This window comes from Leucoraja erinacea, chromosome 29 (assembly GCF_028641065.1).
Source record: "Leucoraja erinacea ecotype New England chromosome 29, Leri_hhj_1, whole genome shotgun sequence".
Classification (NCBI taxonomy): Eukaryota; Metazoa; Chordata; class Chondrichthyes; order Rajiformes; family Rajidae; genus Leucoraja; species Leucoraja erinaceus.
In genome coordinates, this window is record NC_073405.1 from 445,323 (window position 1) to 465,000 (window position 19,678).

The 19,678-nt window shown below is 45.5% G+C and overlaps 1 protein-coding gene across 3 annotated transcripts in view; it reads right to left on the reverse strand.

Annotated features, from left to right (window-relative positions):
* Positions 1–19,678, reverse strand: part of LOC129710954 (semaphorin-6B-like) — a 334,781-nt gene that overhangs the window by 141,811 nt on the left and 173,292 nt on the right. For all 3 annotated transcript variants that reach the window (XM_055658270.1, XM_055658271.1, XM_055658272.1), the window contains one exon: positions 13,118–13,178. In XM_055658270.1, the coding sequence (XP_055514245.1) occupies positions 13,118–13,178 (61 nt within the window). The remainder of the gene's footprint in view (positions 1–13,117; positions 13,179–19,678) is intronic.

Genomic DNA, 19,678 nt, shown 5'->3' on the forward strand with positions numbered 1-19,678 from the left:
TAAATACTAGGCATGAGTTGCTGACAGGTAATCGATTACATGAAACAATAACCGGCTACAGTAATAGAGTCAAACGCACTTCATTACTGACATTAAACACATTCCTGGATTATACAATGCAAGACTCGTGACCAGAAACACTTTGTCACCACTTCCAAATCGTCCCTGGCCGAGAAAGTGAATTCCCTCGCACCTTCACCTGGTGGACCTGGGCTTTACTTTGGTAAAAGAGAACTCTCTGCCTTCTGGGGGTGAAGGTAAACTGGACAAATGCCCATTTAAGGCCAAATGCAATGGGTGGCAACTGTGGAACAAGCCAGTGAAACCAATCTCACTGCCATCACTCCCATGACCATAATGACCCCACATACCATACAACACAACACATAGTACAGCGCAGCACAGGAATAGGCCGTTCGGCCCACAATGTCCATGCTGGACATGATGCCTGTACATGGCCCACATCTCTCCATTCCCTGCACTTCCATGTGTCTATCTAAAAGCTTCTTAAACACCACCATCATATCTGCCTCCATCACCACCCCTGGCAGCACATTCCAGGCATTCACCACTCTCTGTGTAAAACCTTGCCTCACACTTCTCCAATACATATTCCCCCTCTCACCTTATAGCTGTGCCCTCTAGTGTTGTACATCTCCACCCCGGGGATAAAGGTTCTGATTGTCTGCCCTATCTCTGCCTCTCATCATTTTATCTACTTCTCCTCAACCTCCGATGTTTCAGAGAAAACAATCCAAGTCCAAACAAAACCACATAAACCATCTAACCCTGCCATTATTCTGGCCAACATCCTCTTTAGCCTCCACATCTAACCCTGCCATTATTCTGGTCAACATCCTCTTTAGCCTCCACATCTTCCATGTTGGATCTCACCTCAGCGATCTCACCCTTCTGAAACGGCAAACCAGTCTGATGCAGTTGGTTTGCTGCTGATGTACTCCCTGATGGTGTCCCATCCAGGGAGAGTGAAGCGCTCTGCTGCTCTGGGTACTCGCTTGGTTGAGGTCTACTCCCCAACCTCAAGGGAGATGATCCAGTCCTAAAAGTAATGCTAACCGCCCAGGCTGGTCAAGTGCTTCAGCAACAGAGCCAGTGCAGAGCCAGTGCAGAGCAGTGCCGAGACAAAGCCAGTGGATCCAGTGCAGAGACAGAGCGGAGACAGTGGATCCAGTGCAGAGACAGAGCGGAGACAGTGGATCCAGTGCAGAGACAGAGCGGAGACAGTGGATCCAGTGCAGAGACAGAGCGGAGACAGTGGATCCAGTGCAGAGACAGAGCGGAGACAGAGCGGAAACTGTGGAGCCAGTGTGGAGCCAGTGCAGAGACAGAGCGGAAACTGTGGAGCCAGTGTGGAGCCAATGTGGAGCCAATGCAGAGACAGAGCGGAGACAGAGCGGAGACAGTGGAGCCAGTGTGGATCCAATGTGGAGCCAGTGCAGAGCTGGCAGGTAGTGAGTGACAAGGAAACGTGATGGTTTTCAGGCACAAATGAAGAAGGTCACAGTACTGGGAAGATGCTCAAGTGGAGCATAATTGCCAGCATGGACTGGTTGGGCCGAATGGCCTGTTTCTGCATTGTTTATTACATGCTGACATTATAGGATATGAAATAGTTATAGGGCAATGAATGGCATTGATCGCATAAAGTCGGGAAATTGAGGGATGGATTTAAATGAATTCACTGGCTGCAAAATCCATCAGAAACTTCCTCACACATATTGTTGAGGTGCCAACTGTTGAGAACTGCTGTAATTGGCCATCCAGTGAGGCAGTCTTGTTGAGATGAAAGCAAAGTAACGTTCATCTGAGTAACAAATATCCACAGAAATCATTACATTTGACACGTTAAGGTATTGGCTTTGTGAAAGATTCTAATTAACTCTTTTGTTGGACAAGCTCGGCTTGTAAGAAGCTTTGATCTTGTTAGTCTCTCCGGGTCATTAAATCAAAACCGTGTCAGATTGGCGGACTCTGGCAGATCCCTCGATCGTGCTGCCGTTTTACAATGGGAGGTACATCAGGATATTGAGGATAGATTAAATAAAGTGATCTTCCACAATTCCATTACTAGCCTGAAAACAATTCCAGTGAAACTCCTATAATCCATGGACATTTGTAGCATCTGACTGACAGAGTCAAGAGTGTTTTATTGCCATATGTCCCAGATAGAACAATGAAATTCTTACTTGCAGTTAGAGCTAGTGATGCAGCATGTAAACAGGCCCTTCGGCCCAACTTGCCCACACCGTCAACATGCCCCATCTACACTAGTCTCACCTGCCTGCGTTTGGCCCATGTCCCTCTAAACCTGTCCTATCCATGTACCTGTCTAACTGTTTCTTAAACATTGTGATAGTCCCAGCCTCAACTACATTCTCTGTCAGTTTTTTCCATACACCCACCACCCTTTGTGTGAAAATGATTCCTAGTAAATCTTTCCCCCTTCACCTGAACATTTCTGGACTATTGGATAATATTGGGAGGGTGGGAATGAGAGGCAATGGGCCAGATGCCAGAGCATCAGGATTTTCAAACTACAGGATAGCAGAGTTTTAGTCCGTTAACCTTGTATCTATCTCCCAGGTCAGAGATACAGACTCCAGCAACTCCCCATAGCTTCCACTGCCGCCAAGAATGTTGTCTTTACCATCCTGGAGATGAATGGATGGAAAGGTGGCATTTGGTAAATGTTGTGGAAGAATGTGAGGTGATTGTATCAGGAGGGGCCACAGTAAATGACATCCCGATACAGAGGAATGAGGGGGAGATCATATTGAAACAGACCAGATCCACAGGGGGCATGGTAAGATGGAGTTGAGATGGTTCCATTTGGACGAGGGGAGATAATGAAAATATTAATGACAGTCATTTAGATCTGAGGTGGTAATGGCTGGCTCAACTACACATGCTGTCCTTTTATCTCCAGGTGTTGTAAGTTGTGTGTTAGTGAAGCCTCCCACTGTGTCCTGCCTGTGCCATTCTGTATGGATGGTGCATGGAGTGTAGAGATTGTCAATCTCTCTGCCTGAGATGCCCTGGTGGTGGGAAGTCCCCGAGTGTTATAGGCTCTGCACATAGACTGGCGGGTTCCATGGCAACCCCGACATATCTGCAGGTGATGGAACTAATGAGTCAGTCGCTATTGGACACCCAATTCTCTTGCAGATATATTAATTTGTATAACTGGCCCAGTCGAGGTGATACGATGGAGTGACTAATGACTGTGATGTCGATATTCTTGGGACAGACATGAAATAGTGTGAGCCTGTTTGCAATGACATCACAACATCAATCCCCTTCGGAATTGGTAGAGAAGAGATTACATTGATGGGGAATTATTAATATCTCAGCAGTTTTGTTTCGTGCTTTTAATCAAGTAGAATATCCCGGACTCGGGAATATACCAGCGAGGTGCTCCGTCCGACATGTCTGTTTAGTTACAACTGGGGAAGGATGAAAGGGAGTTGAAGTATCCACGCCATCATGTTCCCATTATTTTTTAATTTTGAAAGTAATTACTTTATATCGAAGCTCTGTTTCAGACTGCTGGTGTATTTTGTCATAAAAGTTATTAATTCTTCCCTGGGTTTGACATCACTGTCAGTTTCTACGATATGGATGGCTAAAGCAAAGCAGATGAGTATCATGAATATGATGCAGTGTTAGGGAACCTGATCTGGGAGATAGTCTCAGCTCTACTTGTTATTCTGTGACAGGATGCAGCAATTAAAACAAGGCCTTACACTGAGCCAGCTGCATGTTAAAATAACACAAATTACACAGTAACATCTTGTCCAAGAGCTGGAAATATTAGAAGCATTTTAATTAATGTTGTGTCCTTCAGACAGCATTGATCAGGGAGTCTACAGATACCATAGGAATGCAGACAGTTCACCATTGGAGGTAGACAAGTAGGGTGGGCGGCTCCTCTCTCCAGACCTCACCAACAATGTTGTTACGTGCCATTGGTTCCACGCGAGTGACCTTGCTCTGCCGCTAATTGTACATTTAGTTACAGGGTTGCCCAGAGACGGCTTTGTCTCTTCAATTACTTCCAATTCCCCACTGCCTCATCTTTACTATCATTGACCAACCCAACCCTACACCTGCACCCATTGTCTATTGACCTGATGGTTCGGTGTTGTCATTGGTGTTGTCACCGTGCCACGACCATCTCATCCTGAAAGGCATTTCAATACAATATATAATATCCAATACAATACAACAAAGGATCCGTCAATATAATACAACTAGAATAAGTGGGACCCGTTGGGTCCCTGTCACACAGGAGGCTTGGTCCACCAACACAATATTCCACCACTCACCCATAGCCCCAACTGCACAGGCACAATATTCCACCACTCACCCATAGCCCCAACTGCACAGGCACAATATTCCACCACTCACCCATAGCCCCAACAGCACAGGCACAATATTCCACCACTCACCCATAGCCCCAACAATACAGCACATGCACAACATTCCACCACTCACCCATAGCCCCAACAATACAGGCACAATATTCCACCACTCACCCATAGCCCCAACAGCACAGGCACAATATTCCACCACTCACCCATAGCCCCAACAGCACAGGCACAATATTCCACCGCTCACCCATAGCCCCAACTGCACAGGTGCAACTCATGTCCCCTCATCAATTACAATACAACAAAGTATCAGTCAATATAATACAATATGCTTTTGGTTGAGGTGGGCTTTCCAGTTCAGTTCCCAACATACGGAGTCCCAAAGCATGGACATGGCCATCAGTCCACTTCCTGACAGAGTCTGAAATATATCAGGAAATCTATGTGGCATCAAAATACTTGACACTGCCTCAATAAAGGTGGCACATTGATGGATTGTAACTTGGAGACACATTCACAAAACTGTGATCACAGCAGGGCATTAATGAAGCTTGTGGATTGGCACTTCAATCCAAATATTCAAGAGCTGTCGTTGCAGTTGTGTCACTCAGAGACAGTGTCAGTCGCATAGCTTCATGTGTAAAATGTGAGACTGTTGTTTACTACAAAGGAAGGCATAGCAAGCTGAAGTGGCCTCTTAGTGACTTAACCAGTTAACTGCTGCCAATCAACTCCCTTGGCACCAACTATCATCACTCCATGTACAGCTTTCAGCCAATAATTACTTTTTTTCCAGCTTTAATCTTTAATTTCTGCTTCCATGACTTTTTATCAAACATTTGTCCCCACACCTGATTGACATGAAATCATCTGTTCTTATTTATTCTTATTACATCCTCTACTTTATAAGTTTATGTCATAGGAGCAGAATTAGGCCATTCAGCCCATCGAGTCTACTCCACCATTCAATCATGGCTGATTTATCTTTCCCTCTCAATCCCATTCTCCTGCCTTCTCCCCATAACACCTGACACCCGTACCAATCAAGAATCTGTCAATATCCATTTAAAAATACTTAGTGCTTTTAATGTCTTTTAATTTTTACAGATTCACCAGTTTTTACTAGTACCTGTCGTCTTCAAAAGGTTAGGGGTATTTGAGTAGTTTGAAAATAGAACTTTTTGTAGGCCATTCCCATGCCTGCACTACAGCAATATGATTGTGGCTGATCATTCAACTCAGATCCCGTTGTCTCCATACCCCCTGATCCCTTTATAAACAAGGGCCACATTAATTATTATTATAAATATATTATTACTTGCCTCTACTACCGTCTGTGGCAGAGAGTTCCAGAGATTCACCACTCTCTGTGTGAAAAATTAAAAAAATAAAATAAAAAAAAGGTAGACACTTCTCCTAAAATTCTCCATTCTGAAAGGTCTAAATGGTCCTTGTATATCGATGAGGTAGAGGGGCAGACTGCAGTTTTGAGCTTAACTTCATCACTTTCCTTGTATTCAGATTGATACTCTCTAAATGGTAAAGTAGAATCGTATAGATGGGGCATTGATGGCTGGCATGGGAGGGGCAGATCAATGGATCTGTTTTTGAGCTATATGACTTCATCACTTCTCACAGAGTCATTCAGATTGATTAATCTCAGTGGGTCAGGCAGCATCTGTGGAGAACATGGATAGGTGATATTTCACAGAGTGCTGGAGTAACTCAGTGGGTCAGGCAGCATCTGTGGAGAACATGGATAGGTGACGTTTCACAGAGTGCTGGAGTAATTCAGCGGGTCAGGCAGCATCTCTGGAGAAAAAGAATGGGAGCAGAGATGCTGCCTGTCCCTCTGAGTTACTCCAGCACTTTGTGCCTATCTTTGATGTAAGCCAGCATCTGCAGTTCCTCCACACATTATGCTGGTTACTAATATCCCTGGTCTGTCCCCTCCCACTGCACTATTATCTGTTTGAGCTTTTAGCGAAGGTTTTGTGCTGAATGGTGCGGAGTGAAGTCTAATTAATGATGGGACACATTCAAACTCTCAGCTGCAGCAATATCCATCGGATTATTGTAAAGAGCCCTGTGTGCGGTTTGAGTGGAATACACAGTACTAGGTGAAGTGGAACTAACAGTCCTGAATACAGTTCATGTTACAGAAGTAATAGTGATCTGCGTGGAGATGTAGTCTCATCTCGGTGCTCATACACTTAGCTTAATGAGGGGAAAAAGAAGCAAAAAGACAGATGCATGTGCTAAACTATAGTAATCCTTCAAAGTCAAGTGAGATAAATCTTCCCGGAGCACCCTTTCTCCAGCAAAGCGTTCTATTTGATGGTGTTTTTAATACTTCCCTGTGCCATGCTCCACTGTCGGCTGTGGCAGCATTTACATTGCAGTGTGACAGCATTGGGGAATATTGTTTGAAGCTCATGTTAATGTGAGTACCCATTTCTGTGACAGTTGTGCTATTAGTAATGACAGCAGACTATGTTGTCATCACTAGACTGTTACCATGGAACCACACCTGGAAATAAAACAGTTGCTATGGGAGGACATACTGCTATAAAGCTTTATCATTTTAGCAAGAATACCGATTGTATTCAGCGCTGAAGTCAGGCAGCGCGAGTTAATTAAAGACAATGCCTCCGCAGGCTGCGACTGGTCTTTCTCACAATCCCATCAACAGCATTTAACAGTAGCTTTGTGACATTGCCCACTAATTCCAGGCCTGTACGAAGCTTTTCAAAATGTGGGGGGGTTGGCATGACAGGATTACTAGAATTTTATGTCAAATAAGTGCGCACAGCGTACAGCACAAGCACGAAGCTCAAAATCCTTCGCGGACAGGAACCAGGGCTCGCTTAAGGCACCCTGGAAGCTCTGGGGTTTCAGATGCTCTCTGGTGCATTCTGAGACTTATTTTGGAGCATTTTTGCACCAAATTTATGACCAATATTTCAAAAATAATTTTGGTTGAGTCAAGAGCAATGAGTGGGTACAATGGGATGATTGCGGTCATTGTTGTATACATTTAAAAAAAAATCAAGAATTGAAGTTGTCCTTGTTTTAATAATCAAGTTGTACTGTTGTAACATGTTATGTAAAATGTTATAAAGTAGCATGCAAAAACTGCATATAAAATACTGTAAGTTTTTGCAGTAAATAGAACCCTTTTTTAGAAAATGTTTTCTGTTGATTTGATTGCCTGTTACTGTGAGACTGTGTTAGTGTGTGCAGTGCACCATTAATGGTCCTCCTGACCTAACAACTTCACATCACATCAATTTCAACATGGAATAGTGATGTGACTACAACATTTAGTTTGACTTCAATTTCCATCATGAAACTTGAAGTCAAACTAAATGGTGCATTTATATTACTATGATCGCTGTCATACTATTATAACAAATTCTAGTTCCATGATGACATAAACAAGATCACAAATCACATTTTGAATTCTCAAAGACAATGTGATTGTGAATAATTGCAGAGCTGCCGAGTTTCCCCGAGCATTTCCGTATTTTGTTGAGGAAATTGGTATTTGTCACATAAATGCAATAGAATGTATTACACAGAAACTGGATTTTTGAAAATCAGTATTTTGCATGCAACCTCATGTATTCTCAAATATCAGTATGGAATACTGAAAATCAGTACTACTGAATTGTGAAACCATTTTTGAAAGGTGAATTTATAATTCTTGACTTTGATTCAATCATATCCTTATAACTATAAAACTCTGATCTTGGATGTGTGTGTGTATTTATTTATGTGTTTGTGTGTTTTCACATCTTCTCGAAAAAACTACGCATGAACGGTAAATTTTTTACATATTCTGGTAGAGATTTTTCCCCTGGAGTCCGACATCGACTGACCTGAAAATGTCGTGCTTTATTTCTCGAATTATTCATAAAAATCTTCAAAAATCTGACAAACTTTGAAGTCTGCGCCATCTTGCTCGTACTGCGAGTGTCATCGCCCCCTGCGAGTGACAACACACCCCCCAGCCTTCCCTCCTCCACTGGTTGACAACCGCTGCCCGCTGTTCCTCCTCTCCCCTCCCCTCTTCCCCCCCTCCTCCCCCCCCCCCCTCCCCCCCCCTCTCCCACCCCCCTCCCCCTCCCCCCCCCCCTCTCCCCCTCCTCTCCCCCCTCTCCCATCCCCCTCTCCCAGTCCCCCAGGCCAGCAGCATCCCAGTATGTACAAGTAACCATGCCGACAGCGCCCCAAGACGAGACAGGGCGCCCCAAGGAGCCGCTCAAGCGGCGGGTTGGTGAAGGCGGATTGCAGCGATCACATTCCGACCTCAGCTGCCGCTTCTCACGAGCCTGCTCGGGTTTGGACAGTTTCTTCGAGCACTGCGGACTCAAGCCCGAGGTGATGGAGAACCTGACCAGGGAGAAGTTTGTTGTCGACGCTGCCTTCGGAAGCCCCTCAAGTTTCGCAGCGTGAGCTGCCCGGACTCGGAGATTGAGCAGTGATAGCGGCAACAGGCCGCTCCGGGGGAAGAACAAGCCTCTGCCCTCTCGGTCATCGAGTGCAATGCCAGGATTCATCCAGTGGCTGTAGGGCTGCAAGAGTGTTGAGGAGCCCAAACGCAAGGCTCCCTCTGTTCTGGTGCAGAATTAAAAAATATTGCGCCCCAATTTTTAATTTTTTTCCTCCGGATTATTTTTACTCTGGAAAAAAATGGGGGTGTGATCGCACCCATCCCCATCCCCCCCCCCCCCCCCCCCCCCCCCCCCCCCTTCAGACGGCCATGAATTCTGACCATTTATATTCAAATCCCAACCAAATGCCATTTCTAAAAATTACCACAAGTGCACTCAATAACGCAGCAAAATATATTTTTGATTTCCAGTTAATAGGTGATCTGCCTGTTCCGGCAATGTATTAAATTACTTCATGAGATTTAAAATTGCGTATCAGACACAGGCTCTGAGCTGCCTCTCTATATACACAGGGACAATTGTCTATTGTCTGCAGCCTGTGGAGTGAAATATGGAAAGCTGAAGATTTATTCTGACAATAACATTTTCTCACCTTGTCTTCCAAATTCCACCAAATTTCAAACTGTTCTGAACTATTGCAAGGTGACAGTAGATAAGGGCTCAGAGGGTTAATCCTGCAAAAGCAATCACCACCATTCACACTTTGCATTCTCGTACTTCAAAGGATCGCTGTGAGCTTCAGTGCCCCCCATCCCTGGCATTCCTGCATTTAGCTCCCACATTAAACTAATCCCATGCTCATTTGTTTTTTGTTCTTACAGTTGATTTGAACCGAGTGTGAAATACATGATCTCGTATTGTGTTTAGAGCTACTGCTTCAGAAGTCAGAGTTCCAAGAGATTTCAAATGAACGGCAGCAAAGCACGACAAAATTAAAAGGTGGTCGATAGAATTGTCTTTTCCCAATAACCTTATTCCTTTAATTTTCAGTCTCCACGCTCTTGTTGTTTGGGTCAGTTCCTTTCACTCCTGCATCAAGTTTCTTGTGCAGTGACTTTGCTTCCGTCTCCAGCTGCCTCTCGTGTTGGAATCAGTGAGCGATGCTCCCTGCATTGGTCTTAAACGTCAAAGGCATTTACCTTTAACGCATTCCTAACTCCCTCCCCGTGGAGTCATGAACACTAGTTACATTATCAGCCTCCTAATCTTTCCAAAGAGTTTCAAGACTATAGAATTTGTAATTCCCATTGATATCCAAGCCCCAGGCAATTAAAACTGGATCTTTGTGTCACATGGACTCCACTTTCCAATTTACATCAACTTCCTATTCATTCCAAAAGGGGTGGTGCCTACATTGGGTGGTACATCCCTCCTGGTACATGAAAGGGAATTTCTGTTGACTTCCTCAGATGGACCCTAATGATGCTGTGTGATCTATTAACCGAGAGAACATGATGAATGAGGCACAGACAGACACAGAATGCTGGAGTAACTCAGCGGGACAGGCAGCATCTCTGGAGAGATGGAACAGGTGACGTTTCGGGTCGAGACCCTTCCTCAGAAGAATTTTCTGGACCTGAAACATCACCCATTCCTTCTCTCCACAGATGCTGCCTGTCCCGCTGAGTTGCTCCAACATTCTGTGTCTGTCTTCGGTTTAAACCAGCATCTGCGGTTCCTTCCTACAAACCTTGATAATTGTCCTTTTCTAAAGTGGTTGGAACATGGGGACTGAACATCTTTGACCCTCCACTGAGCCGACTGATCCTGAATCCGATGCCACCTGATTACACCCCAAGCCGCTTGCTTCGTGGGGTAGACTATACCTGCTCAGCCTCCAAACATCTTGTCCTTCATTCCCTCGTCCACTTTGTTGTCTCTGACATTCATTCTTTCTACGTCACTCCAAACACCTTCTGCTGCGTATTATAGTCATATACCACCAAGACTCATTCCATCTGAGAATTCTTTCTCACTGAAGATCTCGTTAATAAACTCTTTAGCTCTTTCCCCTTTCTGTGACCCACAAACGTTACACCAAAACTCGTCTCTTCTCCCAAAGGCTTTAACTCAAGTAGTTGGCTTCTAATGAAATGGAGCCCAGAGCCCAAAATAAACATGAACTAGATGTTGTGTGTTGTATCTATGCTACACTGCTACATACAGTATATGTAGAATAACCAAGGGAAGTGTGCAAGTGTATAACGATACAACAAAATGCAGCCAGAAGCTCCATCAAGTCCTTCCTTGCCTCAGATAGACCATTTAGTTGCCATTGTCAACAACAGATATCATGCTGCATAAAAGCTAAAGGTCACAATATCCATTTGGCACGCTGTCTGTGGTTGTAATGCAGTCACTGCAGGAGCTGCAGGTGACAGAGATTTGTTTCTGTCAAGAATCGATGCTTTAAAACAACTTTTGTCCTTTTGCCTTTTGCTCCATGCTGAGGGTGTGAGGCATAAAAAGATGAAGCAAGATGTGGAGGGATCTGGCAGCTCGCACGAACATTGGCGTTCCAGTTACTCAGCAAAAGCCAGGCTCAAAACCAAACTCCAGAGCCATTCATTCATCCCACAGATTATTTCTTCAATTTATTTTTGTTATTTTGACAGACAGAGATGGGCTTGCTGGGTACATGCTATCTCTGGACTAAAAGTGGACGTTGACTTCTCTTTCAGTTAGTACTGATGGGTTTTCCATAGTGAGGATTGTATGCAAATTACACATTCTGATTTTCACTCTGGTGTCAAATTGTATTTAGAATGAAGATAGACAGAGTGCTGGAGTAACTCAGCGGGTCAGGCAGCATCTGTGGAGAACATGGATAGGTGACGTTTCACAGAGTAACTGCTGGAGTAACTCAGCGGGTCAGGCAGCATCTATGGAGCTAAGGAAATAGGCAACGTTTCGGGTCGAAACCCTTCCGGGTTTCGGCCCGAAACGTTGCCTATTTCCAGAAGGGTTTCGGCCCGAAACGTTGCCTATTTCCTTCGCTCCATAGATGCTTCTGCACCATAACTCAGCGGCTCAGGCAGCATCTGTGGAGAACATGGTTAGGTGACGTTTCACAGAGTGCTGGAGTAACTCAGCGGGTCAGGCAGCATCTGTGGAGAACATGGATGACCTTCTTCACCCTGATGGTGGGGGTGGGGGAATGGAATCTGGAAGAGAGGTGAGGACAGGATAAAGCCTGGCAAGTGATAGGTGGATACAGGTGAGTGGTGGGTGGGGGAGGGGGGGGGCGGTTGGTAGACAGATATTTGGTCAAAGTTCATAGATGAAAGTAAATATGTGTGAGACAAGGCTATATGGGGTGTGCATTGTGAAGCTGGATGAGGGAATATGCATGGCAGACATGGGAGGATGGGGAGATGGGGTATGGGCGTGGTTCCAGCTGGGGCATGAGGATCCCAGGGGGGGTACAGAGGGGAGACGAGTTGTTTGTAGCCTAGTTACCACACACAGGAGAATGTAATGTTCATACCGCTGGCTTGTGAGAGCCAGGAGGTTTTGTTATTTGGGCAATGGTGAACAATCCCCCAGGTCTGGAGAGTGAACCTTGAACCCAGGGGCAAGGGGAACGACAGAACCAACACTGGTCATCCAAACATCACAGCTCCAGCTGATCATCAGAGGAATAGATCGGGTAGACACACAGAGTCTCTTGCCCAGAGTAGGGGAATCGAGGACCAGAGGACATAGGTTTAAGGTGAAGGGGGAGAGATTTTATAGGAACCTGAGGGGTATCTTTTTCACACAAAGGGTGGTGGGTGTATGGAACAAGCTGCCAGAGGAGGTAGTTGAGGCGGGGACTATCCCAACGTATAAGAAACAGTTGGACAGGTACAGGGATAGGACAGGTTTGGAGCGATATGGGCCAAACGCAGGCAGGTGGACTTGTCTAGCTGGGGCATGTTGGTTAATGTGGGCAAGTTGGACCTAAGGGCCTGTTTCTACGCTGTATCATTCTATGGCTGTCAGTTATGTAGCTGTGATGTTTGAACTGAATCCTTAGTATTTTGTGATATAAATGAGAGGCAATGGTGATGTGTGGAAAAGATACTGTTGGTACTGTAACTACGGCAACAAGGGGAATATGTAGCTTTAATCCATGGCTCGACAACACAAGACCAAACATGGCCACCACAGATGGTGGGATGCAGATCATCCTATAGATTACCCACATGGTAGCAAAGGTTTTTGTTCCATTGGACCTGTGTACATTATCCAGTACAGAGCTGTTCATTAAGTTGATTCTGCACTTACTGTATTATAAACCATCTCGTCTGTCGCTGGTGCATCCAGATCCACACTGTAAAGGTGATCCCTGTGAATGAAACAAGAACCTTAGTAACTGGCCCAGCAACTAATACAATATTTACATCTTGATTACTGCTGCTGCATTAGCAAGAGTGTGAAACCTACCACCACACAGCGCTGAATTGCCCCAAACTGTTGGTCATCACAACCTCAGTACATTGCTACTGGTCACTCCAGTATCATCATCGCTCTGAAATAGTTACTAGGATTCTGGTCAAGGGCCAATTGAACTGAACATCGATCAATTTCCCTCCTGGGATGAATAAAGTTCTATCGCATTGTATCGTATCTTCTTCATTGGTCCCAACACATGCATTTTCTCTACTGCTCCCCAGAACATTCTGCTTTTTCATGGACTGCTGTTCCAGGAATATGTAAGTCCGCTGTTTCTCAGATAGGGGTGGATTTCGGTTGCGTAGGGGCCACAGTTTAAGAATAAGGGGTCGGCCATTTAGAGCGGAGATAAGGAAAAACATTTTCACCCAGAGTGTTGTGAATCTGTGGAATTCCCTGCCTCAGAAGGCGGTGGAGGCCGATTCTCTGGATACTTTCAAGAGAGAGTTAGATAGAGCTCTTAAAGATAGCAGAGTCAGGGGATATGGGGAGAAGGCAGGAACGGGGTACTGATTGGGGATGATCAGCCATGATCACATTGAATGGCGGTGCTGGCTCGAAGGGCCGAATGGCCTCCCCCTGCACCTATTGTCTATTGTCCAGATTCCAGCTCAGCGTATTCTGGTCCCTCAGTTTTGAACAATTATGTAGGTTGAGAAGTTCAGGTAGATGGCCTCAATGTTCACATTGGCTATTGCATGGTTTTTGTGTGAAATGAGCTTCATCAATATCAGTTCAGTTTCCAATCGATATTGATTACCAAGTGTCTCGTCCATCATCCCAGGTGGAGTGCAGCACGACTCGAAGCAGAATAAAGATCACACCCTGTTCTCATTGGGAGCTCGCAGGTCGGACAGTCCATGTTCTGATCTCGAATGAAGAACCAGTTCTTCTCCCCAACATTGCTCATCCCTAACTCAGGCCCAATCTAAGGCCCCTACCCTCCATCTCCACGTTTTTGACATTAGACCCTTTTCAATGTGCACATACATCTGCTTCATCTCTGGTGCTGAATGTTTAGATACAGCATAAATAAATGCAACTTTTAATTTGGACTCTTTAAGAAATGTGTCCTGGGGTGACAGGTGCTACCTGTTTCTTTATATCTGTTTTGTTGGCAAAGTAGATATCACATTAGAACCCCCACAGCCTTACTGTTATTAAAGCCCAGGTGGGTTCCATTAATTCATCACAACTTAAGCCCAGTTTGAATTCTGACATATTTAGTAAGATTGCAGCATTTTGTTGACTTTGACTATATTGAAACAGCATTGGCTGCAATTCCTCCATAAACCCGTGGATGAAACTCCAGGATCGAGCTTGGATTTCCTATTACATAGGAAATAGCACAGGAGTAGGCCATTCGGCCCTTTGAGCCAGCACCGTCATTCAATATGATCATGGCTGATCATCCAAAATCAGTTCCCCGTTCCTGCTTTCTCCCCATATTCCCTGATTTCTGAAAGAATGGATACATCAGATAGATCAGAGCTGTTGCAAAACCTCCTGTACACATTCCCCAACTAAGTGAGAGCTATGATATCCATCACTGGTTGTAATCTCCTCGATATTCAGCTGTAGTATTAGTGGCAGCAACACATTAAGTATCTGCTGTGTACTCCAGCTGAGCTAAAGTCTGTGGTTCAGAGGAAGGGTCTAACAATGTGGTAGCTCACAATGACCCTGTTACACATCCTACTGTAGCAGTGGCACACCTTTGCTGATACCACTGCCAATGGGGATGTAGGCACTGGTCACACCCCCATGGTGGTGCAGGAGCACAAGGTATGAGAGTAGTTGTGTGTTCTCCAAACCCCCTCCTTTGTATCTGAGCCCTACATTGCTGCCGGTCTGAAGCTGCACGTGGTGGTCATGGCAGCTCCTGCTAGCCAGCCCGTTCCCTGAGCAAGGTGCACATAGGAAACAAAGGCAGTTCCTCCTTTACCCAATGATTTGTACGTTGGCCTCATGAAACCATGGCCACTTAGTGAGGTCAGGTCGGTTCTTAGTAGCCGCTGGTTTTCCAGCTAATATACCCCCAGAATGAAGCAAACATCAAACCATACAACTGTTTAACAACCTTACTGAGTCAGCTAAGCAATATTGACTGATCTCTTTATATTAAACTACGGACTTGAACTCCACAGAGAGTTCTGGGCATTAATTTCCAGCCAGCATAGCATTCCATTTAACACCAGGTTTGCATCGAGGAGTCTCCAATAGACAGTTCAATTAGACGACTAAATGATTTTTGGCAGGTAATCAAAAATGCTGGAGAAACTCAGCAGGTGAGGCAACATCTATGAAGAGAAGGAATAGGCGACGTCTCGGGTCGAGACCCTTCTCTCCATAGACGCTGCCTCACCCGCTGAGTTTCTCCAGCATTTTTGTCTACCTTCGATTTTTCCAGCATCTGCAGTTCTTTTTTAAACAAATGACTTTGGCAGATTCAGCTGCGCTGGATATCGTGTCCAAGATATTGCTCACACCAGCACTCACACTCACTCACACTCACACCAGCACACACACTCACACCACTCACACCAGTACTCACACTCACACATGCTCACACTCACACCAATATTCACACTCACACCAACACTCACACTCAAACCAATATTCACACTCACACACGCTCACTCACACCAATATTCACACTCACGCCAACACTCACACTCACACCAATATCCACACACACCAACACTAACACTCACACCAATATTCACACTCACACCAACACTAACACTCACACCAATATTCACACTCACACCAACACTCACACCAATATCCACACACACCAGCACTCACACTCACACCAGCACTCACACCAATATTCAGACTCACGCCAACACACACGCTCACACTCACACCAATGTTCACACTCACACCAATATTCACACTCACACCAGTACTCACACCAATATTCACACTCACACCAGTACTCACACCAATATTCACACTCACACCAACACTCACACCAATATTCACACTCACACCAGCATGGATCTGCATTGCTTTTGCATGACCAGTCTCATGGTCTTGTTCACACCAGCGATGTGACCTCTCACCTCCACAACTGGTCATGGGACAATGGGCTTAGTTTTCAGTTTAACCTCCATTTTTCCATCAACACCGTCCTCTCCAGTCACTGCCTTTGTTGACCCTTGCTGTTGTACACAACGGTCACGTGAACATTGACATTGCCTGCATTCTCATCCTGGAGTCAAGCTCCTGCAGGTTCAAGCCTTAAGCTGTGACCTCACACCAAATCTACACACTTCATTACGCGACTGTCGGTGCAGGTTTATTTGGATAAAGCATTAAACTATCAGTTGGCTCAAGTGAACATACACGTCCCGTGCTGCTAATGGGAGGACAGTGGTCATTCCACCCGGTGCCCCGGCCCATACGCGATTGGACACGCTAGATACAGGAAAAATGTTCCCGATGTTGGGGGGGTCCAGAACCAGGGGCCACAGTTTAAGAATAAGGGGTCGGCCATTTAGGACTGAGATGAGGAAAAACAACTTCACCCAGAGAGTTGTGAATCTGTGGAATTCTCTGCCACAGAAGGCAGTGGCGGCCAATTCACTGGATGTTTTCAAGAGAGAGTAAGATTTAGCTCTAAGGGCTAACGGAATCAAGGGATATGGGGAAAAACGCAGGAACGAGCTACTGATTCTGGATGACGACATCATCGGGAGCTCGCAGGTCACAGGTTGGTGCCTGTTTTACGGAGCTCCCGCGGCAACAGCTGCGTCCGCTGAACTGGAGGCGGCAACTTCGACCGCCCCGGGCCGCGGAGCTTGAACCGGCCCGTACGTGGAGCTCGGTTGAGCCGCGGGACTGACCATCGCCCGGTGGGGTAACAAAATATCGCCTCAGCGCAGAGGGAGAATGAGGAGGGAAGAGACAGTAACTTTAAGACTTTTGCCTCCATCAGAGTGAAGAGGTGCCTGGTGAACTCACTGCGGTGGATGTTAATTTGTGTTTATTGTGTGTTTTGTTGTTTATTATTACATGTATGACTGCAGGCAACGACATTTCGTTCAGACCGAAAGGTGTGAATGACAAATAAAGGATCTAATCTAAATCTAATGATCAGCCATGATCATATTGAATGGTGGTGCAGGCTCGAAGGGCCGAATAGCCTATTCCTGTACCTATTTTCTATGTGTCTATGTTTTGACAATGCCACCAGGCTAAATGGCTCTTTCATCTGAACATTTCTCACTGATCTGTACAAATTAGATTCCACGCTTGTCTGCAAATTAATTCTGTTGTGAATTGTGCTTTAGTTGTCCTGAGGATATAGGGCAACTTTATCAATGGAAGTTCTCTCTGTAATCTGACCAATTTCCTCTAAGAGTTTGTACTGAATAAATGATGACCTTAGCTTCTTCATATCTCACTAATATATTTGTACTCTGTCTACTCTCACATTATAAACACCAATTCAATCATCTACTATGATTGCTCACTCCTAGAACATTTCACAGGCCCTTCAGCCCACAATGTCTGTGCTGAACATGATGCCAAGTTAAACATGTCTCATCAGCCTGAACGTGATCCGTATCCTTCCATTCCCTGCACTTCCACATGCCTGTTTAAAAGCCTCTTGTACTCCACTGTGGTATCTGCCTTCACCACCCTCTGTGTAAAATAAATTGCCTCACTCATCTCCATTAAACTTTGCCCCCCTCTCTCAACCTATGGCGATGCCCTCTATTGTTGGACATATCCACACTGGCAAAATGGTTCTGACTGTCCACTTACTGTTGAATAACACTGGCCCACAACCCACATTGCTGATGTTAACATATAACGTTAGATCTTGGGTACTTGCATGGTTCATCTATTATACCAGGAGCTGATGGTACAATATGTCTACAGCAGGTTTGCTGATGAATGGACCACCTCTCTTGGAAAAACAATTCACCCGTGAGTGACCGGGCTCCAGTAGACCAGGTGGCCACTGTCAATGAGGAACTGCCCGCCTCAGTTTTGTTCACCACTCGACAGAAGCCACCGTCAATGTTTGAAGATGTGTCTCATGATGAATATTCAGCAGCCAATCATCCTGATTCGACCACTGACCTTTATATAAACCACCAGCTCCCGTGGCCATTTCCAGACATTGGAGAAAGGTCAATGTACAAAGCCACTTCATTCACAGGTTTGCACACTTGTAGAATGCTGTCCATGCAACCAAAATCCCCAGCCAAAGACAGACACAAAATGCTGGAGTAACTCAGCGGGACAGGCAACATCTCTGGAGAGAAGGAATGGGTGACAATTCAGGTCGAGACCCTTCTTCAGGCTCAATCTGAAACGTCACCTATCCATTTTCTCCACAGATGCTGCCTGACCCGCTGAGTTACTCCAGCACTCTGTGTCGATTTGGGAGGCAACAGACAGCCGCCACTGACCCACAGTCTCACCGTGGGGGCTAAATGCCTGATGTCATGCTGATTTTGTCAGGAATCCTTGATTAGTATGGGTGTCAGGGGTTGTGGGGAGCAGGCAGGAGAATGGGGTTCGGGGGGGGGAGATAGATCAGCCATGATTGAATGGCAGAGTAGACTCGATGGGCCGAATGGCCTAATTCCGTCAGTGCAGCAAAGGCCACTACTCATTGGGCACCGTGACTGGCATGAGGTGGAGACTTGGCATTGGGTTTAGTTTAGTTTAGAGATACAGCGCGGAAACAGGTTCTTCAGCCCACCGGGTCTGCGATGACCAGCCATGCCACCATACTAACACTATCCTACACTCACTAGGGACAATGTTTACATTTACCAAGCCAATTAACCTATAAACCTGTACGTCTTTGGATTGGACAGGAAGAAGACTGAGCAGATCCCTCAGGTGTAACAGCACTTGAAATGTTTCGTTTTGTTTCTTGTTGTCACGTGGACCGAGGAGCAATAACAATATTTTGTTCTGTGTGTTACCCAGTCAGTTTATAGACTAGACATGATTATAAGCCAGCTCCACAGTGCACATTTACAGGATAAAGGGAATAACATTCAGTACAAGATCAAGTCTGACAATGTCTGATTAAAGATAGTTTGAATGTGGTCAAACTCCAGAGGACATGAGACTTCACTTTGACTTGTTCATCATTAATAACAATTTGTTTTTCATTTAGAAAGATGGAGGGCAAAGTGGCAGCTGTTAGACTCGGGCAGCAGTGTGGGGCATTTAGTGGAGCTGCTGCCTCTCAGCTTCAGATATCTGCTTCAGTACTGACCTTAGGTGTTGTCTGTGTGGCGTTTGTCCAGGAATGTTTGGGTTTCCTCTAGGTGAGGGAGGTGATGGGTTACATAGCCTCTGTAACTTGTGCCCAGTGTGGGGGTGAGTGGTAGAATCAGGGGGGACATGATGAGAATG